Below are 26,660 nucleotides of genomic sequence, written 5' to 3'. Positions count from 1 at the left end.
AAACCGGAGAACAGCTGCAACGCAACGCAATGCAACCAGTGCAATCCCGGCGTTACAGTGATGCAGTGAGCATGAGCCAACTGTCCTTATGTTACACCGTGTATGGGTGTGCCACGTCCCACCTCCACGGCCAACCAATGGTGTCATTTCACCATTCAGCCATTCGTATTTGTAGGGCTGGCCCTGCTGATGCGGTCCAACCAAAAATCTATCTCTACCAAGAATGCAGTGACCAAAAGATCAAACTGTTTTGCATGAGAAATCTTAGAAAACTTACTCTTTCAGATCAGGCTGCATCTTTTCTTCTTTTGTGGGGTCCTGTGAAAAGAATTACACAATTTCAAAAATGTACCAAATAGACCAGGGGCCGGTTGCACCAACTGGTCTTAACTATGCCTGGTCATAACTCCTACGTTGGTCTTAGTTAAGACCAGTCTTTAGAGTGGACTTACGCCTGTTGCACCGACAGGGCTTACGTCTGGTCTTAACTACGCCGGTCGTAGCGATGCGCGTCCATGTGAAAGCCACATTTCACGATGTATGTCTGAGTGGGCAGGTGGTTAAATTACACTTTACAAACCATTAACTCATTGGCTGCCAGCCACTTCTGGAAAACGGATGCTCCCAGTGCCAGCCCTTTCAGAGCGTTTTCAGTGATTTCTCAAGACCCACAGAATATTGTGTGATATTACTATGTAAACACCGAACACGCCCAAAGAACGATGAGACTCTCTTGTATCATCTGCAAAAAAAAGTTTATTGATATCATTTTCCATTCTTTAGTTATGAGCAGTAGGGCTGTTGAAACGAATTTTGATATTCGAATATTATTCGAATTTAATAATTATGAACGAAATTCGATTATTATTATTTTTTTAAAACGATTTTTTTTTTTTTTTTTTTAGAACACTAGAACAGTGACAAGTTCTGACAACATACTTGAAGAAAAGAGTGTTAACTGAAGTTGACTGTTGAAGCTGCTATACTGATGTAAACCTACCTGTAGCTCTTAAAATGTATGTTCATTCATTGTTAACTGAAGTTGACTGTTGAAGCTGCTATACTGAATGTAAACCTGTAGCTCTTAAGTGCAATACGTGACTGATTTTTTTTTGTTCATGGCTCATTGTTGTTTTGGCAAAGTTTACTTATTTGTTTATTGATAAGGAGCTCAAACAAAGGCTGTGTCTTTTTTTATTATCAATTATTTCACTGATGAATATTAACTAAGCTCTGGTTATCTGACCTATTTTCTAATGCAATGAATGTATGTACATTGTACAAGGAACATGTTTTCTTAAATAAACATCATTGCTGGACTATTTGTGATAAGCCTAATATTATTTTGAATATTCATCCACCATTCACTTTTCCATCTACATTTGGTAAAATGCTTAGAAAAAGTTTTACTTGGTCAAACCCAAAGATTCAGCTATATTTAGAATCAGAACATAACATAAGAGAAGACAACAATTCACTCAGACCAAATTTTTTTTTTTTTTTTTTGAATTCAATTAAAAATTAATTAAAATATTCGAATATAATTCGAATATTAAAATGTATAAAGCACTGAAATTCGAATTTGATTATAGAGGGAGATTGACAGCCCTAATGAGCAGTAGAAGATAGGTTGGTTTCACCAAAAACAGACGTTTCAAACTAGAAGCTGAGATAATGAGCCTTTTGTGAAATGAAGCATTTCAAGCACATCACTGACTCTGAAGCTAATATTTTCTGATGTAGTGACACCTCAAAATTAATTTCCTTCAATAAACCAGCGAAAACAAAGGAATTTTGATGGCAAAATAATATGTTTTAGCTGCAACCAGCAGCGCTGGCCCCTGCGTGCGCAGACCCTACACCTTCTTGCTGGTCTTGATTTACTGCTGGTGGGCATCAGGTTTTCCAGCTTGTGTTTGCCAATCTGTCCATCGAGCCTGCTGTCTGTGTCGGTGTTGTATGGTGCCCTGCATGCCCCACCCCCCTCAACTGCAAACTCCTCCGTGGGAGTGTCTCTGGTGGCTCTCTGCTGCACGAATTTTCTGCTGCACGTTTCAAAGTGCGCTGGCTGCACCCAGCCTATTTTCACAGCGTTCCGCCGTTTTTGTGCGCCGGCTCCCAGCGCTTCCAGCTGAGAATGATTTGGCTTTTCAGAAAGACGCTGGTGTCGGGTGCTCCTTTTCTGGCAACTAATCATGTGGAGGGGCTATCGCAGCGGAGACGGAGGGGCTCAATTGTGGGAGCAGATTGGCTGCTGTTCACAGCTAACGTTACAGCATGCATCGGTTTCCGTTTCCCCAGGCTTCTTCTACTCTTTTTTAATAATAATGATAATAATAATAATTCATTTATTTTATATAGCGCTTTTCAAGACCCAAAGTCGCTTAACAGAGAAACAACAGACAGGCAACAGAAACAGGCAACAGATACAGGTAACAGGCAACAGATACAGGGAACAGGTACAAGTAACAGTGGCGGTTCAGGGCCAGGTTATATGGAGAAGCAGAGGAGAGGAAGATAACAGGAGGGAGGGGCAGGGGGGGGGATGGGGGGGCGGATGGTGATGGTTTGTTAGAGGTGGTCAGGGGTAGGGGAGGTTGTAAGCTTGGGAGAACAGATAGGTTTTAAGTCGGGTTTTGAAAGTGGGGAGTGAGGGAGAGTCTCGGACAGTCTGGGGGAGGGAGTTCCAAAGTCGGGGTGCGACGCGGGAGAAAGCACGGTCACCAAAGGTTTTGAGTCTGGATGGGGGGATGATGAGGGTGGCAGTAGAAGAGGATCTTTCTCTAATCTGGAGAGCACTGTCGCCACCTAATGGGTCCGTAAAATAGCTTATACACCTTCAAAATCCCCCATACTTTTACAGGAGATGCATCAGGCTTTGATCCACGTCCCACCGTCAAAAAACGCAATTGACGTCTTTAGACGTCATTGGCACTCTACGTTACTATTTGAATTGACGTCTTTAGACGTCATTGGCACTCAATGAGTTAATGTTGTGCTATTTAATCATAGCATAAAGTAAAAGTTGAATCGTTTCTCTCCCCCCCCCATCTGCCAGTTTGAAACCTCTCAATCAGCTCCTCGTCATTATACATGTCCAATGGATTGCTTCTGTCCCCAATTACTCTCTCCCGTCTAAATGCCCGCTCATTGTAGAGACGATACACAAGACAACGTGCCATTTTCAAGCTGCGCTGTCACTATACTGCACCTTAAGGCCTAAACATGGTCGTCCGTCAGAGCCTCGCCCCGCCCTCCCCGTATGACGGCGGGTGGAGCGCCGTCCTACGGGGAGGGGGCGCCGTCGGCTGACGGGGGCTGCTCGAAAATGTGACTTCACGGCGACGATACGTGCGTGACGTCAGCTGCAGGAGAGTTGTGATTGGCCGTTGACCTGGCTTATCGTCGTAAAGTCGCATTTCAAAGCATGATGTTAGATTATAACGAACTAGTTGTGTGGCTTAGCCTTCCCAAATGTTGAGGGTCGTTTTTTAGAATTTAATACATAGAATTGGGAACGTTACATTCAATTTCATTCAGACTGCCTGGCACACAATCTCCGCCATTTTCACACGGAGCTTCCACAGGAGGGAGGGAGGGAGGGCGTAGTGGCGTCCGAGCATGTAGGGCTAGCTGGCGCCGGCAGAAGGCGAGACGGCTCCAATTCGAGGCGGACGGACGACCATGTTTAGGCCTTTAGGCCTGCTCTGGAATAGGCGTAATATTTATGCCCGGTCTTAGTGAGAAGAAGGCTGTGTTGGTGCAACCGGCGTAGCTGTTAGGTCATAAAGTTATGACCGACTTAGCGTAAGACCAGTTGGTGCAACCGGCCTGAGCCGAGTGCACCAGCTGGGCATAAAAAAGTAGGTCTTAACTGTTACGCCGGTCTTAGCTATGCCCGACTTTGTGATTTGAATTTACACCGAGTGCACCAAGACTGACTTACCATGGTCGTAGCTGCGCCCGGTCTTTAGGCTGCGGACGTGCGCATCCACGTAAATACATGCTTGTTGCCAAGCAACACACTTCTCTCAGACGAGCTCGAGACAGCTCCAACTCTGCTCAAACTTATGGAGTTGTATTCAAAGCATAGAAACATTCTCACAGCTAAATTTAACAGCGCCAACACAAACAAACAGAAACAAGATGCATGGAAGATCGCATTCAGTACTGAATGCGATGGCGTACTGCGCACTGCGGGCAGTTGACGAAGTCAGGAGGAAATGGAAAGATCTTCCGACGCATTAGCTTTTAAAAACCCGCCGACAAGCGGAGATCCTGCGCCCAAAACGTCCATTTACAACACATATCAATCGATATTTTCTTAGAAGATTCCCCCGCATCACAGGACTGAACCGCACTGACAGCACAGAGCTGTCAGTCCCGACAGCGCAGATCAAGATGAGACAGCTGTCAGTCAGTACACCTTGGGTGTAACTTTTACGCCTGCTCCATACCAGACGTAAAAGTTACACCCAGGCGCAACACATACAGGGCTTAAGACTACATGTGCATTAGTCATAAAATTAAGTTAGTTGTAACTTTGAGTTCTACGTCGGACGTAGCGTTACACCTAGGCGTACGCCCAGCTGGTGCACTCGGCTCCAGACTAACAAAGTTGGAAGGTTAGGTTTTCACCTCTGTCTGATTGCTAGCAAGATTTTGACAATGACAATGAGATGTTTGCTCAAGAGGTTCCTAACAATTTTGTCTGAAATTTGCTGGATAATTAGTTCTTTGCCCAAGGATCAGTTGATTAGGTTTTGGTGGTGATTGGGATGTGGAATTTCCACCATATAACATGATAATTTTCATGTTTTAGCCCCAGCTATTATTTTATATGTGCTGGTGGTGGGAAAGTACATCTGGGACTACCATTTTTGGTTGCCATGTGCCATTTTCCCACCATGTATTTTGCTTCGAAATAATTTCTCATATTTATTCACATTATTATTTCATAATATGGTGAATGCGCGAGTCACAACATGTACATAGGAGTACAAATGGATGTCCCGAGCAACATTACATTATTTGACTCCATTTGATCAGTTTACAAGCACACGACTTCTCCATGTCACCGCCCCTTGTGCACGAAGGGCCGCACTATTGGTTCTGCGATGCAGTTTTTTTTTACTCTCAAATTGTTTCCACCCAGTTTTAACAAGGAAAGCCGAGAGAAAGTTCCATCTCTGGTTGACCAACGCAGATATAGAGACTGAGAACTGAGTCTATGTGAGGACAATCTAGAGAGCCACCAGGTTGATGGCACATTGAACATGGAGCTTACATTTCAGGGCTGTGATGAACATGAAACATATGAATCCCATAATATCTGAAAAATAAAAAAGATGAAAAGTCACCAGCTCAGCACAACTGAAAGTAGAAGGCAAAGTCATACCTCAGAGCAGAGCTCAAGCAGCTGTGGAGGCAGTCGACTGCCCTCTTCCATGTTCACTGGAACCATGGGCAGCTTCTTAGGCAACCGAGACATTCATGTGAGGGAGAAACAGCAAAATAAGAGCAACAAAGGAAGAAAGACAGAAAGAAAGAAAGTGAGCAAAAGACAAGAGAAAAACAATAAACTAAACCTTGGGAATGGAGCAGCACTCATGAAGTGAATGATATTAGTATACGCTATCATTTCTGTCCTTCAAGTTTTGTGAGATTGTTTTTATTTGTGTATGGGGAATTGAAGCCAGCCATTGCAGTCAGTCATTCACTTACATGTTCATAGGACAATGGGTTTAGGCCTAGGTAGGGTAAAGGTAAAGTCCCACTGATTGTCACACAATGTGTGAAATTTGTTCTCCGCATTTGACCCATCCCCTGGGGGAGCGGTGAGCGGCAGCAGCGGGAATCATATGGCGATCTAATCCCCCAATTCCAACTCTTTGATGCCGAGTGCCAAGCAGGGAGGCAATGGGTCCCATTTTTATAGTCTTTGTAGTTAGAGAATTTTAGCAAAATGCTTGGACCATCTGTGAAAGAATTTACTACCAATAGCTTTCTTCACCAATGTGTTCTTATAGGTGTCTAGAATCACCTCTCAATTAGTGCAAACCCAAATCCTCGTGGAAAATCCTGGAGAGCCAATCAAAGTTAAGGTGCCCCGAGGGCTTGGGTGAAAAATATGATAAAAATTAAAAGTCTAAAATGAACTTGTGGGGTGTCTAACTAGGGGTTTTCAGGGGTGCTGAATCCATTCCAAACATTATTTTTGAGTAAAAATGTCTCCCTGACCATATGATATTGGTATATTGGTTATTGTTATGTAAAGCACAGTGTATAATCATCAGGATTTTCCACGAGGATTTGGGTTTGCACTAATTGAGAGGTGATTCTAGACACCTATAAGAACACATTGGTGAAGAAAGCTATTGGTAGTAAATTTTTTCACAGATGGTCCAAGCATTTTGCTAAAATTCTCTAACTATTGGTATGACTCGGCCGGGGATCGAACTCACAACCTCCCAGTCTCAGGGCGGACACTCGGACCACAAGGCCAATGAGCTGGTGAGGGTGACCAGATGTCCTGCTTTGTGCAGGACTGCACCGCATTTTCATCACTTTTCACGCGTCCCGCAAATTGAGACGATGTCCCACATTTGCGTGAGACCGAGGCAGATAGAAAGGGAGAGCGAGGGGGAGAGCGAGATAAAGAGAGGGAGCGCGAGAGAGAGAGCACAGGGCTTGCACCCAGCGGCCTGCTCGTTAACTTCACTTAACGACACTACTGCAGCCGTGAGTAGGCTACTCCCAGTAAAAAATACCAATACCAATAGAGCGCCGCAGAAATGAGTCCGGAAAACATCGATGCTAACTAGGGCTGCACGATATGAGGAAAAGCTGCGATGTGCGATAACACTGTTCAATATTGCGATGACGATATGACCTGCGATGAATAAAAAAATGCTATAAAAAATTATATTAATGGGGGGGTGCTCCGATCCGGCTAAGCCACGATCCGATTCCGATTCCTGGGGTCACGATCCGATTCCAGAATCGATTCTCGATTCCAACGATTCTCGATTCCAGAATCTAGAATCGATTCTCAATTATGTAGTTTTATATTGCAATAACACACAAAGGTAAATCTAAGACAAAAAATGACAAATGTATTAATGCTGAACTTCAAATTCAACTTCTGAAGTATTACAGTGAGGGCCTAAATTCATTTTGCAATATGAGTGTGTTAATTTAAGCATACGTATCAGTAAGTGGCACGGGATTCTCAAAGCCTGTGTTGAGGGTCATGAACAATAATGCACTCTTGAAGCTAAAGAAAATCCAAAACCAACAAGTTAATTATTTACATTTTTACTTCAATGTAGAACAGTCATTTGTTACACATGAGATTACTTTTAGCCTTTTAGTCATAACGATTATTGAAAGATATTCCATATTCCAGACTGAAATGTTATAACAGAAGTGGAGTATTGGCCAGAATGACATGAACATTTGGACACTTATTCAGCCGGTATTTTTTTTTTTTTTTTTGCGATAACACGGGACTTTTGCGATGTGTTAATCGCGCATTTGCATATCGCGATGACGATGAAAATACGATAAATCGTGCAGCCCTAATGCTAACACTTCCGGGTTCTTCACTGTTTCTGCCTATCGGATTTTTGAATGGGTTTTTGGCGCGATGCTTCAAATGAGGTCTGTGGTTAACGCAAGCTTATTCAAACGCGAACCAGTGTTCAGCAGGATAATCTTCACACATGAGGGCCACTTTTATGAGTTTTTAAGCTTTTACGTGCCGTTAAAAGGGCGGCTAGCTAGCAAACGGCTAAATGAGACTACACTGTTGAGTCGACGGGGATATTATACGTCAATAACATCATCACTTCAAAGGACGAACACGGAAATTCTCTTTCCCTCACCTGGTTCAGCAAAGGGTAATCAGTGCACAGCAGCGCACACAACAACACTACAGGTTGAATTTGGCTGTGGTGATGTGACGTGGAAGCCTATGCGACACTGTGTGTAGTTCTGGAATAGCTTAGCATGAGCTTTTTACTTCTCGGGCTCGCATTTACGCTTCAAAACTCATAAAAGTGGTCCTCATGTGTGAAGATTATCTCGCTGAACACAGGTTCGCGTTTGATTAAGCTTGCGTTGCCCACAGACTTTATTTGAAGCATCGCGCCAAAAGCCCATTCAAAAATCCCATAGGCAGAAACAGTGAAGAACCCGGAAGTCCGGGACTTCCGCATTCCGACTACAAAAATACGTCATTTTATTTTACGTAGTGGAAGTGGTCCCTGGGGAATTTGGTTTGGTACGTAGTGGTACTTGGTCGGAAAAGTTTGGGAACCCCTGCTCTATGTCATGCAAATATAGGCTACTTAACCATAAAATAGGATACCAATATTAATGCAACAGTGGGCCTGTATCTTCTTTGCACAAAGCTCTCCAATGTTGTTTTAGCACAATTGAAGACAGCCTCAAATATTTCTCAACAGCATCCTGTCTTTGAGATGTCATTTGCAGATATTTAGTCTCTACACTGCTGCTACAAAGGACATTTATAAATTTCATAAGCTGCTCTTATTCTTAATGTTTTGTTCAAATGAACCAGTAATGTAGCCTAGGCTACTACAGTTACAGTATGGTTCTACTTCAGTATAAGCTATACTACTATAGTACTTAATGCTATGGTTGGAAGGCACAAACATGTCTTTCATATCTGAACAGAAGCCATCAATCCCATATCAGCAACCTGTCCTGTTTTATTGGAGCCTACACACTTTAGTCAGATGTGTTGCTTGCTTACTGTATTTACCTAGCCTGCGAGTTGGGACAGTTGAGAATCAACCAGTGGGCAAAGCATGGAGACGGGAGAATATAGAAATGTTAATTTCTGTATGTTAGATAGACATTTTATAATTGCGGGGGAGGGGGGTCCGGGGGCATGCCCACCCTGCAATTTTCTTTTTACATATGCACCAATTTGGTGCACTGTTTTATGGGGACAACGGATGGAAATTAGCCTCGTGCTAAATCTGGCAATTTTTACACTTACTATGTTCCAGGTTTTATTATCTGTTCTATGGTTTCTGTGTTCATTAATTTTGCACTGTCCCGTCCAAATAAACAAATAAATAAAAAATAAATACTCTGAGGGCAAAATTAAGAGGCTAGATCTATGAAAAGAAAAACTACACACATCCCTCAATACATGCCTTTTAGACACCACCTCCTCCAACTCATCAGAGCTCTGATATGAAAGCAGTTGACATGAACAAGGCATAGAACAATACTGATGTGAAACCAGAGCCATATTGAAATCACGTTGGTTGTATTATTATTATTGTACTTTATTTTAAATTCAACCATGTTCACTGCTTACAATGTTCACTCCTTCCTCTCATTATCAAGAAAGCAAAATCACATCATTATATATATATATATATATATATATATAAATATATATCTATATATATATATTATGATGTGATGTGTATATATATATATATATATATATATATATATCTCTCAATTTTAGACTACCTCGCAGGTTGGCTGGGATCTGGTCACCCTCACTCTCTCTGCCGGTTTATTTTGGAGACGTACGGATTTGCGAGGAGGCAGCACTTCTCTCACAGCAGCCTTTGACCTGCCACAATGAAAAGTAGTGTTACAGTGACATCAAGAACAACACTTAAAGGGTAATTTTGATATTTTTCAACCTGGACCCTATTTTGTATATTTTTATGTAGTGCTGCACGATTAATCGAATCGCAATCGCGATGTCAGCACATGTGATTACATAACCCCAAAAGGGTGCGATTATTTAAAAAAAGTGTCAGTGTGTGTGCCTCGTCTAACGTTACACAGCAAATAAACATGTTTCTCTGCCATCACACTGGACATCAACACTAGCGGGAGACTTTTCCCACTCCCGCAAATATACAGTAATGTTATGCGTAACGTTAACATAATCTTACCAAGGGAGCATGAGCAACCATCGCTAACACAACTCAGAAAAGCATGTAAACAGCCGTGTGATTAGTGAGAAAGTTGGTATGTTTAAGTGTACAGCAGTTAATGAGCCGCTGTGATGAAGAATATAGTGACATCAACCGGGGCTGAGAGCAGAGAAAACACTCGCAGCTGCAGCAGCACCTCTAGTATGCTCATGACGCCTTCAGGGTCTGCACGTAAAGTCTTGCGTCACGTGAGTGTGGCATTTTAGGCCACCTGTAATCTGTAAAGAAATAAACTGGGTGTGTATTACTCATTGTATTACTGGACAGACATGTAACTAACTTTGCAGTCTGAGCCATCTTACACAACCTCAGAGAGTTCCCCAAACTTTTGAGTAGCCAGTCAGATTGAAAAAGTAGCCGGATCATGTTCGCGGCGTTTGTTCCAGTGGTCCTTTTCCCAATTAATAAACAAAACTCAAATATGTATCCATGAGTGTGACAATTGAAATAATACAAATAAACATTCTTATAAAGGCCCAATGCTCAATTTAATTATAAATAAAACAATATCCATATTGCAAAACACAAACAGGCAATGTATATTTTTAAGAAGAGAGAAAATACTAATAACTATGTTTCCCACAGGATTTGGAGAGATTGTGGTGGGTAGACCTTGCTTGGACCCTCTTGGGGGGTTCGGGGGGCCATGCGCCCTGTAAGAACTAAACTAAAATGCATGAATCTGGTTCACTTTGAGAACCAATTTAAGAGGCTAGATCAGCGGTGGGCAATTATTTTTCATGGGGGGCCACATGAGAAACCCAGATTGTTGCCGGGGGCCGAACAAATATTGTCATGCCGTAACCCAGGAATGTCCTCGCCACCAGAGGCCCAGATTTTGCTAAGCGTTGGGGGCCGAATGGCGTGGAAAAATTTTGGGCATTTGAAGTCAGGTTTAGGGGAATAACTAATTTTAAATTAACAGTTGTGATGTAATTATTCAGTCTTAACACATTGAGTGCCACAGCGCTTCAGTAAAATTGTCTGGAGCCTGTGCCAGATTCACTTCCATTCAGTTGAAAACAGCTATAGAATTTTTTCTATTAGGGCTATATGGACAGGGCTGGACTCTAATGAAACATTGGACACTCCTGCTTCTTTCAAAGAAGAAATTTTGTTTCTAGACAGTTCCATTATGAAATGACAGCCTCTGAAAGAAGAGCACTTTCAAGAGTTTTCTGCTGTCTTTTTTTACTTTTCAAGATAAAGTCACTTTTATGAATACTTTTTGCACTCATGATTATTATTATTATTATTTTTCTCCTGCTTCTTTTTATTATTAGACATTACATTACATTACATTACGGCCTTTGGCAGACGCTTTTATTCAAATCGACTTACAATATCAGAACTTACAATATCACATTTTAGTCTAACACTAACGCTAGTCTAATTTCAAGCACATTCACTGACTGAGCTAATATTTTCTGATGCCCCACCCCCCCTCTCCCCCCGAGCTGCAAACTCCTCCCCACACGCACACAGTCTATTTTCGGAGTCTCCGTTTTTGCGCCGGGCGGCTGACGGTGGCTCCCGGCGGATCCCAGCGCGACAAGGAAATGCCAAACGGGACTGCAGGAAAAGGTTTGGCTGTTCGGCATCGGGTGCTGCCTTTCTGGCGGGTAATCGTGTGGAGAAACTATATGCAGACAGATAGACAGAGGCAGAGGAGCTCAGTTGTGGGCACGGATCGCAGCCAACTGTCAGCTGCAGACAGAGCAATCTATATGGCTCTGGCTGCAGCATGCATCGGTTCCTCTTTGATCACGGCTTTCTCCTGCACAAAGTAAAGGATCTGAGCGCCAAGGTTTTAAGGTGGCGCAGCTGCCGTGTAGATTTTTAAGGTGGCGCCGTGTGATCCCTTGAAGGGATTCATGCTCACTGGCTGGGTACGACCTTAAACAGCAGAATTATGGAATAATATGAATTATGATATTGGGACGTCCACAGACGTCCTTGGCACTTCTCGTTACTTTTTTTTAGGACGTCCACAGACGTCCTTGGCACTCAATGTGTTAAACACCAATATTTGATCCTTTTCTCACTCACTCCTATGTCACCACTTGCTCTCCCTGCAGGGCTTGAAATTAGTTTTGACCACCTGCCAATATGGCTGCTAGAAGTTACCAGCCAATTAGAATTTCCACTGGCCAAAATGTTTTTCTTGAAATAAACCAGAATATGAGTGGATTAATTTAAGCATAAGTATCAGTAAGTGGCCCGGGATTCCCATAGCCTAGTGTTGAGCGTCACACGAACAACAATGCACTCTTGAAGCTAAATAAATCCAAAACCAACACGTTTATTATTTACATGTTTTACCTCAATGTAGAACAGTCATTGATATTCCATATTCCAGACTGAAATGTTATAACAGAAGTGGAGTATTGGCCAGAATGACAGAACATTTGGACACTTATTCAGCAGGTATCTTGTTGTATCTTGTCTTTTTTTGACAGTGTTTTTAAGTGTAAGTAACTGGTAGGCCAGAGGCCAGTAGGCGGAGAAATTGCCGGCTACCGGGGCTTGGGGAACTCCCTGCAACCCATGTGCTGCAATTTATATTTTTCTGTTGTGTTTCTTTTTTTCTATGTTTGAGACAGGCAAACGTCTCAAACATAGACCGATATCACAGGATTGTTGTGAAGAGGACATGGCTATATAATTTGTAAAGATTTTATTATAAACTAGAAGGACCGCAACGCGGACTTATGCCTCCGCCATTAGTTCATTCTTGAGTCCAAATCGCCATTTGAGGCAAATTGGAAGAAATTCCGTCAAGGCGCTCCTGTGATGTTGCGCTACAGAGCTTGGAAATTGGGTGTGTGAGGTCACAGTGACCTTGAACTTTGACCACCAAAATATAATCAGTTCATCCTTGAGTCCAAGTGGACGCTTGAGGCAAATTCGAAGAAATTCCATCAAGACATTCCTGAGATATTGCGTTAACAAGCTTGAAAATGGCATTCGAGAGGTCACAGTGACCTTGACCTTTGATAACCAAAATGGAATCAGTTCATCCTTGCGTCCAAGTCGATGTTTGAGCCAAATCAGAAGAAATTCTATCAAGCCGTTCTTGAGATATTGCATTAACCAATTTGGGAATGGCGTTCGTGAGGTCACAGTGACCTTGAAGTTTGACCACCAAAATGTACTCAGTTCATCCTTGAGGCCAAGTTAATGTTTGAGGCAAATTTGATGAAATTCCATCAAGGCATTCCTGAGATATTGCGTTAACAAGCTTGAAAATGGCATTGGAGAGGTCACAGTGACCTTGACCTTTGATCACCAAAATGTAATCCATTCATTCTTGCGCCCAAGTCGACGTTTGAGCCAAATTGGCAGAAATTCCATCAAGCCGTTCTTGAGATATCGCTTTAACGAACTTGGGAATGGCATTCGTGAGGTCACAGTGACCTTGACCTTTGACCACGAAAATCTAATCAGTTCATCCTTGAGTCCAAGTCGATGGTTGAGACAAGTTTGATTAAATTCCGTCAAGGCATTCCTGAGATATCGTGTTAACAAGCTTGAAAATGGCGTTCGAGAGGTCACAGTGAGCTTGACCTTTGACCACCAAAATCTAATCAGATCATCCTTGAGTCGAAGTCGATGTTTGAGGCAAATTTGATGAAATTCCGTCAAGGCATTCGTGAGATATCGCGTTAACAAGCTGGAAAATGGCATTTGAGAGGTCACAGCGACCTTGACCTTTGACCACCAAAATCTAATCAGTTCATCCTTGAGTCCAAGTCGATGTTTGAGACAAGTTTGATTAAATTCCGTCAAGGCTTTCCTCAGATATCGCGTTAACAAACATCGTACGGACGTACGTACGGACAACCCGGATCCATAATGCTTCCGGCCTGGCTATCGCCGGCGGAGGCATAAAAATATATATGCTGTATTATGTTCCTTAGTCTGTGATACCGTGAATCGGTTTTATTTTTGTCCAAGGTTATCATACCGTCAAAAACCCATACCGGCACATCGCTGGATACCATTTATTTATTATATCACAAATCGCAATATTGTCCACAATAATCTCATATCGCACCTTTGCCCCAAATCGTGCAGCACTATTTTTGTGTTTATGTAACTAACTAATCTGATGATTTTGTTTTCATTGATCCAGTATTGACCAAGATGGCTTCAGCTGGCAGCAGCAGTGCACGTATGCCTCTCCGACCTCAGCTCTAGCTCGTGTGAACACGCTGCTGCATGCTAAATACAAGTGCTAATTTTCTCTCTCTTTTACCATAACAATGTGAGCCTGTCTGTTGCAGAAATAAGCTTGTTTAGTGGACGTACATGCACATGCACGGGCTGCCGAGGCAGGCGCGCACCGTGGCTTCCAGCTGAAGCCATCTTGGTCAATATTGGATCAATTAAGAAAAAATGCTCAGATTAGTTACTTGGACATAATAAGTTATGAAAATAGGGTGTAGGTTGGAAAATAATGGATGAAATTGTTGTTAATATTGGTTTAATTTCTTAGGTAAAGAGACCTCGCATAAGCCCATCGGTGTTTCCTGTCTCTACCTGCACAATCTTTTATATCCACTTATTTCCTTTTGTTTGTTCTTGGTTTTACATACCAAAATTGAGGACGAGGCACGGTAGGCTAGGAAGGAGCGCACGCTCTGTAATAATAATGTGGGACAGATAGGGATGGGTGATATGGTTGAGGAGCACTTTGAAATCATTATCACAATAATCACAACGATTTCCCCCGGTATCTCTATACATTATATCACAATATGGCTTAGGGATGTAAATGATTAATTGACAATCGATTAATTGTCGTTAAGAATTTGATCGATAACAGATTAATCGTCAATTTAGGCTATGTGCTATTTTCTCATTTTTGCTGAAATGATTTAACACCACAAAGGTGAAATTTTACTTTCACCGCTTATACCGAGAAAGAAGAAAGCCAAGCAAGCAGGCAAAAAGTCCAGGGTGGGAAAATTAGCACCAAAAATACGACAGTATTCATTGTAAATAATACAATGTTGAAATGCAGCATCTCTACAAGCACAATGACAGCTAATGCAGGAAGTTTGGCTGGTTGATTAACTCATTCCTGGCCATATACGTCTTTAACGTCTTATCAGGAGTTTGCCTCCCAGCCAAATACGTGTTTGACGTGTTTTTGTTTTTATTCGTGCTTAGAGTAGTTCAAAGACTTCCACAGCCTGTGACATGGTATCAGGTCCCTGGCCTCAAAGGCAAGCCGACAACACGTGATCAAACAACTACCGCGGCTGTTGTTTTGAAATGGAGGAGGAGGAAAGAACAGAAAACGGAGAAACGCTTCCTTGTTGCAGAGTAGAGAAACGCCATTGAAACGCCCCTCGGCGTTTCAATCTTCCCCCACTAGGCTGGGAATCAGTTGTCTGACGTCACACAACAACGAGCCCCTGCGGCGGGGCAGCCCAGCCGTGCCATGGTGACAGACCAGCTCCAGCAGCAGTGAGGGAAAGCGGGGTGGCAATCACTCACCTGCAGAGATGGCTAGCGGAGGTGGCGGGAGCCCACGAAATGGCGAGGTAGTGGTGACTGCCTCCCAGGCCGTGGGTCACGCAGCGTAGCACGGCTGGGCAGCGATAGGAAATGGCACGCAACGGGTCGGTCATGGAGGGGCGAAGCAGAAGGAGTCCAGGCAGTGAGAGGGAATGATAAATCCAACGGGAGAAGGTAATCCAGAGATGTGTTGATCAGCGGAGGAATGAGGAAATGATCGATCAGTTTGACGGGTAATCCAGAGGGTGGTGAGGACGTGTTGATCAGCCGAGAGGAAAACGGGAATGATCAAACAGCAGGGAGGGTAGGACAGAGAGACACGGACGAGGACGGGTGGACCAGAACAAAACAAAATAAACACACGAACAGCTAACAATAACGAAAAGTAAGGACACGGGCAGAAGCGGCAGTCACAGCAACAGACGCCAGCAGTACTCAGACCCGGATACAACGTAACGTAACGTAACGAACAAAGCTTGTCGAGTGGAAAGCCGAGGGATGAATGACGAAATGTAATGTAATGTAAAGAGACACACATGGGCCCCGCGCACACACACACATTCACACTCACTCACACTGAGTAAACTGTATTGTTGAATGTAAAAAAAGCACTTCATATATATATATATATATTTTTTTTTGTCATTTGTGTCATAACGAATAATATTTACATGTCTGATGTCAATACAGTTCAAAATAAAAGAATTGAGAGCGAGTTCTGCCTGAGATTGTGTCCTTTACAAAAATGCCTTTTTCTCCAATTTCTCTTCTCAGAGAGACCTTTTTGGTGAAAACAGGGTGTATATAAATGGCTATAAGTAGAGTACAGAACATGCTAAAAGCTCACTTTTTTCTTTCTGGTGAACCCAGAGACGTACATCTTCATTTTGAGGTATTGCAAATCACTTTGGTGCTAATAGATAATTTACTGTGGGTCTTGAAAGATGACCAACAATTATGAAAATCTTTGGCCTGAGCTAAATATTGGCAGTCCTAAACTGGCCATGAATGAGTTAACTTGTTGAGTAGGCCTAAAGACAGACGTCACATAATGCATGTCAAAAGCATTTTTTTTTATATAATAATATTTGCATCTCTATGGCTCATGTATGCAAAGATTAGTTAAATCCAGTTGAAGAGAAATAAACAATTCCTGCCATATAGCACAACATATATGCCGGCCGATACGGATATGTGTGTGATAGGCCAATATCGGCTGTTAATATTGGCCAACCGACATATGGGTCGGGCTCTGGAAAATTTGAAATATTTAAAAAATATTCATTAAAGAAATCATCATTTTGTTGAGTAAAGTGAGTAAAATTTGCTTGTCATCATCGAGACAGAATTGTCACAATATCCCAAAATCACCATATATCATCACAATATGATTCCACTGAAAGACGATAAATGATCATAGTGAATTATCGCCCAGCCCTATGGACAAACCATACTACACTATATGATGGCTATGTTTTTGTGTTCACATTTCATATTATTTAGTAGGCAGCATGCAGTGCAAGCTTTCAGACACAGACACAATTTGAACTCCTACACATTTTGCTTCTTGCTTAGTGATGCCATGACCTGTGCATGAGTAGGCTGGCGTTGTGTGTGCAAGGCAACTATGACTGTGTGTATGGCCAATGGTCCCAGATAAATTCATAACCTGTTCAGTCACACTGCAGTTCCCAGTCGTGCCAGGAATCCCCTGCACTATTTCAGAAAACCGTTGCTGAATTCAATCAAACGTTCTCATCAGTAGTCAGTCGTTCATCAGTTTTACCTCATGGGACGCCGCTGTGACTGCTTCAGATCCTCACGTGCCTTTTGACAGAGAAAAGCAATTATTACCCCCCCGTTATATCTATTCATGGACTGCAAGATACTTACTTGGTCACTACTAGTAAGGGGCGTCTTGAAGGAGGATGAGGAGGTGGATGGCATTGTCCTCGTTAATTAAATTTTTGATTAAAAATGTGGGGATTAAACCATTGACTTGCACTTAGGGATGTAACGATAACCGGTTTTAATCATAACCGTGATAAAATTCCTTATGATAACTGGACAGTTTAAAAATGTCATTATTATTAAAACCGCGGTACCGTGATTACAGTGCTTTGAAAAACATGGTAAATACTGTCCATCATCAATCAAAGTTGGCAACAGTCTCCCAGATGCAAATGTGCAGCCTTGGAGAACTGATTTCAGTGAGTGTATCAATCCTTTTTGGATCTGAGTTTTCAATATAAAACGTTGTAAAATGATTTCACCGAGTCTCTCAGTACTTTTTGAACATTTTCAGCAATTTTTTACGAATACCGTGATAATAGGATAACCGTGATAATTTTGCTCACGATAATCGTGATGTGAAATGTTCATACCGTTACATCTCTACTTGCACTGTGCAAGTCAAGGTAAATGGTTGCACAAACCAAAGTGCTCTGGATGTGTGTAGGTGTGTGTGTGTGGTCATCCCATGCTCCACGACTACCTACCTGCAAAAGGTTGATGGAAGACAGAAAGGCTTGGTTCTGCCTGATGTTCTCCAGTCGCTCCAGTTCATATTGAGACAGTACTACACGTATATCCTGTAGTAAACAAACACAGAAGATTCATAACTAAGAAAACTTACTTTTCTTTTATGTGTATAGATATACATTTCACAATACATTTTCAATAGTCTGGCTTTTTATTAAATGCTTTTTATATGGAGTAACCATTTAGGATGGTATAGTGGCTCAGTGCACTGTTAGTCTTGCTTGCCAGACTTCCCTCCCTTCCGGGAGACTGAGTCTGGCAGCGTAGATCTCCACTCTGGAATAATGGGGGGGGAATGCTTTGTTTGATTTAACCTAGTCTCGCTTACCAGACGCTCTCCCTACAAAGGTGGATCCAATCGTTTTCAGCGTATAGCAACGAGCTAGCATTGTTGACGCGGTTTCACAGCGGCGCTGCCATTTGAGATCGACAGATTCGTCACAGAGGGAGCGGAAAGGAAATCCATATATGGTTGTGCCGATCAGTCAGAGCGGGTTGGAGCCAATGACAGAGCTTGCAGGGAGCAGGAAGGGATTTTCTTTCGCTGGCGACTGAAATGGACGCCACCAATGGCAGAGCTTATACCAGCAGCCTGGGGAAGCCTATGCGACACTGTGTGTAGTTCTGGATTATTTTAGCATGAGCTTTTTACTTCTAGGGCTCGCATTTACGCTTCAAAACTCATGATGATTGACCCTAATCATTCACCTTCTTCTTCCCCCTGCCTACTGCTTTCTTCGGACGCTTTCCAACAGATTTCTTGTGGCCTGGGCGTTACATTCAAACCAGATTCCCGTCTTGCACTCCCTGTACAGTTTGCGTGAGGCATGCTGTAATTCTGCCCATGCGTAATTTGGATAGGTGTAGGCCTATTGACTGTATATATTATCCCTATCTCATAACGACACCATCACATCATATACCTGTTAAAAACATCTGAGTTCTGATGCAATTCGGGTTATTTTGTTGACTGGGGTAGGACAATAGAAACGTGTTTGCAGCGGGTAAACGGCTGAGACAAAAGAAAAGATTGGAGGATTTACAGTGGACTTAATTAAAACAGTCTCCTAACAACTCGTGCCGAGGACAGAGAGAGGTGGAGAGAGGTTGTGAGTGACAGATTGGCTGTGGTCCCAACGACCCTCCGGGTTATGGGATAGCAGTAGGTGAATAGCCTAATGCAAGTACCGTAGGTTACAATGTACACGTTTTCTCAATTCAATTACCATAACCCCTCCTTGCGATGTGATAGGTTTCTCAGTAATTATAGTTGATTGCCTCACCGAATAATCTGCTGGTTACCCAATTTTAGCAGCAGAATTTGATGGCCTGGGGTGAGGTGGCACGTCCGTGCGCAATGACGTTTCTGCACTGCACAGCGCGGAGATTATGGTGCTATCAAGCGCAGCGAGTGTTTTAGCACCTAAGAGTGCAGCTAAGAGGTGCTTTTCAAAGCTCTTAGCGCAAAGTAATTGCATGCTATCCCCACATTTTAGCACTGAAACGCCTGCTTTGGCCTATGCCCAGTACAATTATAACAGGCATGCGCTTGTGCCCGCCCCCAACTTGCATTGCGCGCGGCGTTAAACGAGCGCAAAAGCTAAATAGAGAGCCCCAGAAATGAGTCCGGAAAACATCGATGCTAAAGGTCCTTACACACCAAGAGCGATGCGAATATACGGCATGAAATTGCGATGCGAGTTTTGACTCACCTGTCAATCACAGCCACAGATGTGAACACGTCGGAAGCGAATTTCTGAAAAATCGACCGTGGTTCGAAAAGATAAACACCGCAATAACGCTGGGCGAAACTTCGCCGTTGGTATGCACGGTTGCATTGACTGATATAGGTTCGGAAAATATTATTGACGTGCGAATTAATCGCACGAAAAAAACGTGCTCGGTGTGTAAGGACCTTAACACTTCCGGGTTCTTCACTGTTTTCCCCTATGGGATTTTTGAATGGGTTTTTGGCGCGATGCTTCAAATAAGGTCTCTGGGCAACGCAAGATTAATCAAACCAGTGTTCAGCAGGATAATCTTCACATGAGGACCACTTTTATGAGTTTTTAAGCTTTTACGTGCCGTTAAGAGGGCGGCTAGCTAGCAAACGGCTAAATGAGACTACACTGTTGAGTCGACAGGGATATTATACGTCAATAACGTCATCACTTTAAAGGACGAACACGGAAATTCTCTTTCCCTCACCTGCTTCAGCCCGGGGTAATCAGTGCACAGCAGCACACACATGTACAACACTCCAGGTTGAGTGGTGACGTGACGGGGAAGCCTATGCGACACTGTGTGTAGTTCTGGATTAGCTTAGCATGAGCTTTTTACTTCTAGGGCTCGCATTTACGCTTCAAAACTCATGATGATTGACCCTAATCATTCACCTTCTTCTTCCCCCTGCCTACTGCTTTCTTCGGACGCTTTCCAACAGATTCCTTCCATGGTATGAAGTCCTATTGGGGAAAACAACAACAAAAAACAACACACAAGATGATATTAATTTGTGGTCTGCTTAGTTTCAAAGCCCCCATTGTGCCTGTGTGTGTGTGTGTGTGTGTGTGTGTGTGTGTGTGTGTGTGTGTGTGTGTGTGTGGACCTGGTCACTGCTCTTGTCAGACTCAGACTCTGAAGGGGAGGGTTCTGGTTCAGATCCGCTCTCCTCTCCATCTCTGTCACTGGATGAGGCCTGGGCCTTTTTGGGGGGAGGGGCCCGCTAAAATGGGATTTGATTAAATGACACATTGTCAACTGCACCAACATAGTTATTTTGCATCATGCAATCTGTACAAAATGGAGTAGGATTCATTATACAACAGGTTGTTTCAGTCAGCAATATAATGAGTCCAGCCATGTTGATCATTCCTATTAAGTACAGCTCTTGATGCTTTTTGGTTTCTATGCCAACTACTGTCATCATCTCTATCAAGCAATTATGGGTTATTATTACTATTATGTGAACTTCAGTTTTGCTGATGGTACTCAGCTATATTTTGTGCTTATTGTGTGTACCGTATATTTTGTGCCCTGTTGTACCCATAATTACGCTAAAGAATTCCCTCTTGTGTATTACTGCTAAATTATATTTCAGATTTTCTGTTTAGCAAAGTATTCAGTCACAAAACATAAAGTGATCTTAACTCATTGAGTGCCAATGACGACTATCGTCGTCAATTCAAATAGTAACGTAGGGTGCCAATGACGACTAAAGTCGTCAATTGCGTTTTTTGACGGTGGGACGTGGATCAAAGCCTGATGCATCTCCTGTGAAAGTATGGGGGATGTCGAATGTGCAAAAGCTATTTTACGGACCCATTAGGTGGCGACAGTGCTCTCCAGATTAGAGAAAGGTGAGGAAAAAACAGAGAAGAAGTCATGGGGAAACGGAAACCGCATCGGTATGCATCGATATGCATGAAGCATAACGTTAGCTGTGCCTGTGAACAGCAGCCAATCTGCTGCCACAATTGAGCCCCTCCGTCTCCGCTGCGATAGCCCATCCACATGATTAGTTGCCGACACCAGCGTCTTTCTGAAAAGTTACATTATTCTCAGCTGGGAGCCGGCGACAAAAACGGCGGAACGCTGTGAAAAAGCTGGGCGTAGCGCACTTTTCAGTGCAGAGAAAACGCAGCAGAGAGCCACCAGAGACACTCCCACGGAGGAGTGTGCAGTTGAGGGGGGTGGGGCACGCAGGGCACCATACAACACCGACCCAGACAGCAGGAGGCTCGATGGACAGATTTACAAACACAAGCTAGAATATCTGATGCCCACCAGCAGTAAAGCAAGACCAGCAAGAAGGTGTAGGGTCTGCGCACGCACCAGCGCTGCTGGTTGCAGCTAAAAAATATTATTTTGCCAAACAGAAATTCCTTTGTTTTCGCTGTTTTATTGAAGGAAATTATTTTTGAGGTGTCACTACATCAGAAAATATTAGCTTCAGAGTCAGTGATGTGCTTGAAATGCTTCATTTCACAAAAGGCTGATTATCTCAGCTTCTAGTTTGAAACGTCTGTTTTTGCTGAAAACAACCTAGCTTCTCCGGCTGATAACTAAAGAACGGAAAATGATATCAATAAACTTTTTTTTGCTGATGATACAATAGAGTCTCATCGTTCTTTGGGCGTGTTCGGTGTTTACATAGTAATATCACACAATATTCTGTGGGCCTCGAGAAATCACTGAAAACGCTCTGAAAGGGCTGGCACTGGGAGCATCCGTTTTCCAAAAGTGGCTGGCACTCAATGAGTTAAGAGATATCCTTGTCAGTGGATGGCTGTTAAACACTGTCTGAAATTAAAAGACTACAGTTACCTTAGCAGGGGGCAGCTTCCGCTTCACTGCTCCTCCCTTTCCTCTGTCTTCACTTCCGGAATCAGAATCCACCTCGCTTGCCGAGTCAGCTTTCTGAGGCACCACAGCTTCTTGCTCCTCCTCCTCCTCGCTGCCTCCGCCAGTGTTACTGCCCTCGCTGTCAGACGAGCTGGCAGGCTGCAGATGAATCTGGATAAGGAGAGATGAGTACGTATGAATTTTCTCATTAAAACATACTGGAGTCCGGAAAACATCGATGCTAACACTTCCGGGTTCTTCACTGTTTTCGCCTATGGGATTTTTGAATGGGTTTTTGGCGCGATGCTTCAAATAAGGTCTCTGGGCAACGCAAGCTTAATCAAACGCGAACCAGTGTTCAGCGGGATAATCTTCACACATGAGGACCACTTTTATGAGTTTTGCAGCTTTTACGTGCCGTTAAAAGGGCGGCTAGCTAGCAAACGGCTTAATGAGACTACACTGTTGAGTTGACGGGGATATTATACGTCAATAGCGTCATCACTTCAAAGGACGAACACCGAAATTGTCTTTCCCTCACCTGGTTCAGCCCGGGGTAATTAGTGCACAGCAGCACACACATCAACAACACTCCAGGTTGAGTGGTGATGTGACGGGGAAGCCTATGCGACACTGTGTGTACGGTAGTTCTGGATTAGCTTAGCATGAGCTTTTTACTTCTAGGGCTCGCATTTACGCTTCAAAACTCATGTTCCCTTGGAGATGATTGACCCTAATCATTCACCTTCTTCTTCCCCCTGCCTACTGCTTTCTTCGGACGCTTTCCATCAGATGTCTTCCCTGGTATGAAGTCCTATTGGGGAAAGCAACAACAAAAAACAACACACAAGATGATATTAATTTGTGGTCTGCTTAGTTTCAAAGCCCCCATTGTGCCTGTGTGTGTGTGTGTGTGTGTGGACCTGGTCACTGTTCTTGTCAGACTCAGACTCTGAAGGGGAGGGTTCTGGTTCAGATCCGCTCTCCTCTCCATCTCTGTCACTGGATGAGGCCTGGGCCTTTTTGGGGGGAGGGGCCCGCTAAAATGGGATTTGATTAAATGACACATTGTCAACTGCACCAACATAGTTATTTTGCATCATGCAATCTGTACAAAATGGAGTAGGATTCATTATACAACAGGTTGTTTCAGTCAGCAATCTAATGAGTCCAGCCATGTTGATCATTCCTATTAAGTACAGCTCTTGATGCTTTTTGGTTTCTATGCCAACTACTGTCATCATCTCTATCAAGCAATTATGGGTTATTATTACTATTATGTGAACTTCAGTTTTGCTGATGGTACTCAGCTATATTTTGTGCTTATTGTGTGTATATTTTGTGCTATTTTGTGCCCTGTTGTACCCATAATTATGCTAAAGAATTCCCTCTTGTGTATTACTGCTAAATTATATTTCAGATTTTCTGTTTAGCAAAGTATTCAGTCACAAAACATAAAGTGATCTTAAGAGATATCCTTGTCAGTGGATGGCTGTTAAACACTGTCTGAAATTAAAAGACTACAGTTACCTTAGCAGGGGGCAGCTTCCGCTTCACTGCTCCTCCCTTTCCTCTGTCTTCACTTCCGGAATCAGAATCCACCTCGCTTGCCGAGTCAGCTTTCTGAGGCACCACAGCTTCTTGCTCCTCCTCCTCCTCGCTGCCTCCGCCAGCGTTACTGCCCTCGCTGTCAGACGAGCTGGCAGGCTGCAGATGAATCTGGATAAGGAGAGATGAGTACGTATGAATTTTCTCATTAAAACATACTGATATCTTAAAACCGTAGGTCCCTGGCACATCTGTCACCAAGTATTGTAGTCGACAAATGTCGACAAAATGTGTAACCCCCCCCAGACACACACACACACACACACACACACACACACACACACACACAGTGTCTCACACTTGCAATTGCAACATTTCAATAGGAAGAAATTCACAAGTTGATGTACAGTTGTTTTGCTAATGAGTTCTACAACAACGGACATGACGCAGACTACCACAGACATCACAGATTTCGACCAAATGATCAATTATAGAAATGAGGATGATAAACGACAAAAGATCAACAGGCAGGTGAAAAATCTGTGGATAATACAGGATGACACCTGAAGGGAGAGTAACTGCTAAATCGATAGCAAAGGAATCTATCAGATTCTGTTTCAATTTACAAATATGCATATTTCCCTACTAGTAAACAAAGTTAGCCGGTGTGACAGCCTAACTGAGCCCTGTACTACGAAACTAGTTTAACAGATCCGCGATAAGTCCCTTTGATCTGGTTTGACTGAACAGGATCAAAGCTATCTAGTTAACTGATACTACGACGCTGGTTTTTTACTAGGTAAGTGGACCTGGGATCTGCCTGTGCACGCGCACGTTTTTCGCTCGTGCACAGGCGCGCGTCCACGCGAAAGAGGTGCGCCAGCCAATCACATTATGAACAGCTGAGTTTATCCACGCCCACACCCATTTCCACACCCATTTCCTCGTTCAATGAAGCGCAGTGCATGATCAGAGTTTTAGCGGATATTTAATGTATCCGCGATTTAATGTCAGAATGAAAATCCGCGTTGGATAGTCTGCTGAAGGGCTGTCTAAAGCAGCAGCTTGTATTCACATCAGTCATTTGATTTACTTTGATCAGCGATTGATACAGCTGCATTGATACAGGCAGCAGCAACAAATCTAAATGTGTAATCTCAGTCTATACATTTCCACAATCTGTAAGCCTATTTAGACCATAGATTTAGAAACGCATGCTCAATGAATAATGATCTCTATCACTCATGTGTGTGGTTGCACTGATCGAATAATTCATATATAAAATAGCCTAGAATAGCCTACTATAAAAGAGAAAACTGCTGAACTGAATTGAGACGATGCGAGCATAGTTATCATTGATAAAAACTAGCCTATTTTTGCTCATATATTGGCATACAGCCTACAGGACACAGTTCGAGCTGAAAGATGCAAGAATAGCCTGCATATTTAGTATTGGGGCTATCCATATTTATCCCATATCTATATTATATGTATAGGCTTTTCTGGCATGTAGGAGAATATCACCCTCACTCCATTTGAGGGTCCATTCATGATATGCGCCGCGGTGATTAATAGTGATCATATTTCTCCACGCATCGTTGAGCTGTTAAGACATAAAGTGGTAAGTAGGCTTAATTTAATTATGTAGCCTACAGAGCCACAAATGTTTTTCTTGTTATATTCTCAGTTGACTGCAATCTATTTTTCATATGGCGATCTTATATGAACGGTGAGTGACTCCAGAGAGCCGATTATATGGGTCTGTCATGGATTTTGATCTTATCCTCTGAAGCTAACCTGGTCGCGACCAGGTTAGCTTTGCAGCGTCAGTTGCCATGGTGATTGAAAGTTAACTTGCTTTGTAGTACGGCTAAACCAGGTTTAAACTCAAACTTACTCGGATAAGGCATTAAACTAGCTTCGTAGTACAGGCTACTGGTCGCTCCACTATCCTGTCTCCATACAATATGCATGCGTGTGATTGTTGTTTACTGTGCGTGTGATTGTTGTTTACTTCCTGCAGCAGCTGTTGTGCACTTCTGTCCGCATATTCAACAACTCCACAATGAAACACTGAAGTCTCCGGCGGATGAAAACTACCCTTCTTTGCTTTTTTACCATCTTTTAATCTCCACTGTGCCTGTCCAACAAATAAATAAACTTAGGCTGTCACACCAGGGCTAGAGTCAGACACTCACGCCTCGCGCCACTTGGCGCTAATGGAACTAGGTTCCATTGCCGTTGCCACCCAGTGACGCGGTTTGTTTACCAAAATACTGCTCGGCTGATCCCTCGTATAGCACTTGTCTTAGTGACAAGCAAGACAACAGTAAACGGACAGGTTTTGGCATTGAGTTTGGCGTTAAGAGAGCGAGCTCCGACCCCCAGTAAAACAGCAGGAGTAACGTTAACTCTAGCCCCATAACATGACGCCACTGTACTTACTGTAGCCTACAGCAGTCAGTAAGTACAGTAAGTGGCGTCACGTTAACTCCAGAGTGTCCCTACTTAAGCTTAAGCTTAGTTTTCATTACATGTAGCAGCATTTAAATACAGTACTGCAAAATGCTGCTGATTAAACTGGTAGCTTGTTGGCTACCCCGCTAGCCGGGCGCTTCAGTATGAGTGAGAAACGCTCAGACTCGATAACCTTACCTTTAGTAATTGTATCTTCACTATGGCTCGTTTCATAACTTCTGTCGCCAT

General features: G+C 43.1%; 1 protein-coding gene across 1 annotated transcript; it reads right to left on the bottom strand.

Moving 5' to 3' along the window:
* Positions 1-277: 277 nt before the first annotated feature.
* Positions 278-26,660, bottom strand: LOC310771312 (uncharacterized protein; the record flags this gene model as incomplete). The annotated part of the gene is made up of 12 exons (XM_083663953.1): positions 278-318; positions 5,399-5,470; positions 9,517-9,622; positions 17,308-17,348; positions 18,020-18,112; positions 20,459-20,527; positions 20,671-20,787; positions 22,389-22,577; positions 23,152-23,220; positions 23,330-23,446; positions 23,937-24,125; positions 26,610-26,660. Coding segments are annotated over 12 exons (1,154 nt in total), but the record flags the coding sequence as incomplete, so codon positions are not given.

This window comes from Poromitra crassiceps (genome assembly GCF_964638095.1).
Source record: "Poromitra crassiceps genome assembly, contig: HAP1_SCAFFOLD_512, whole genome shotgun sequence".
NCBI classification, from domain to species: domain Eukaryota; kingdom Metazoa; phylum Chordata; class Actinopteri; order Beryciformes; family Melamphaidae; genus Poromitra; species Poromitra crassiceps.
The sequence above is the reverse complement of the archived record's forward strand: the minus strand, read 5'-3'. Positions and strand labels throughout refer to the sequence as shown.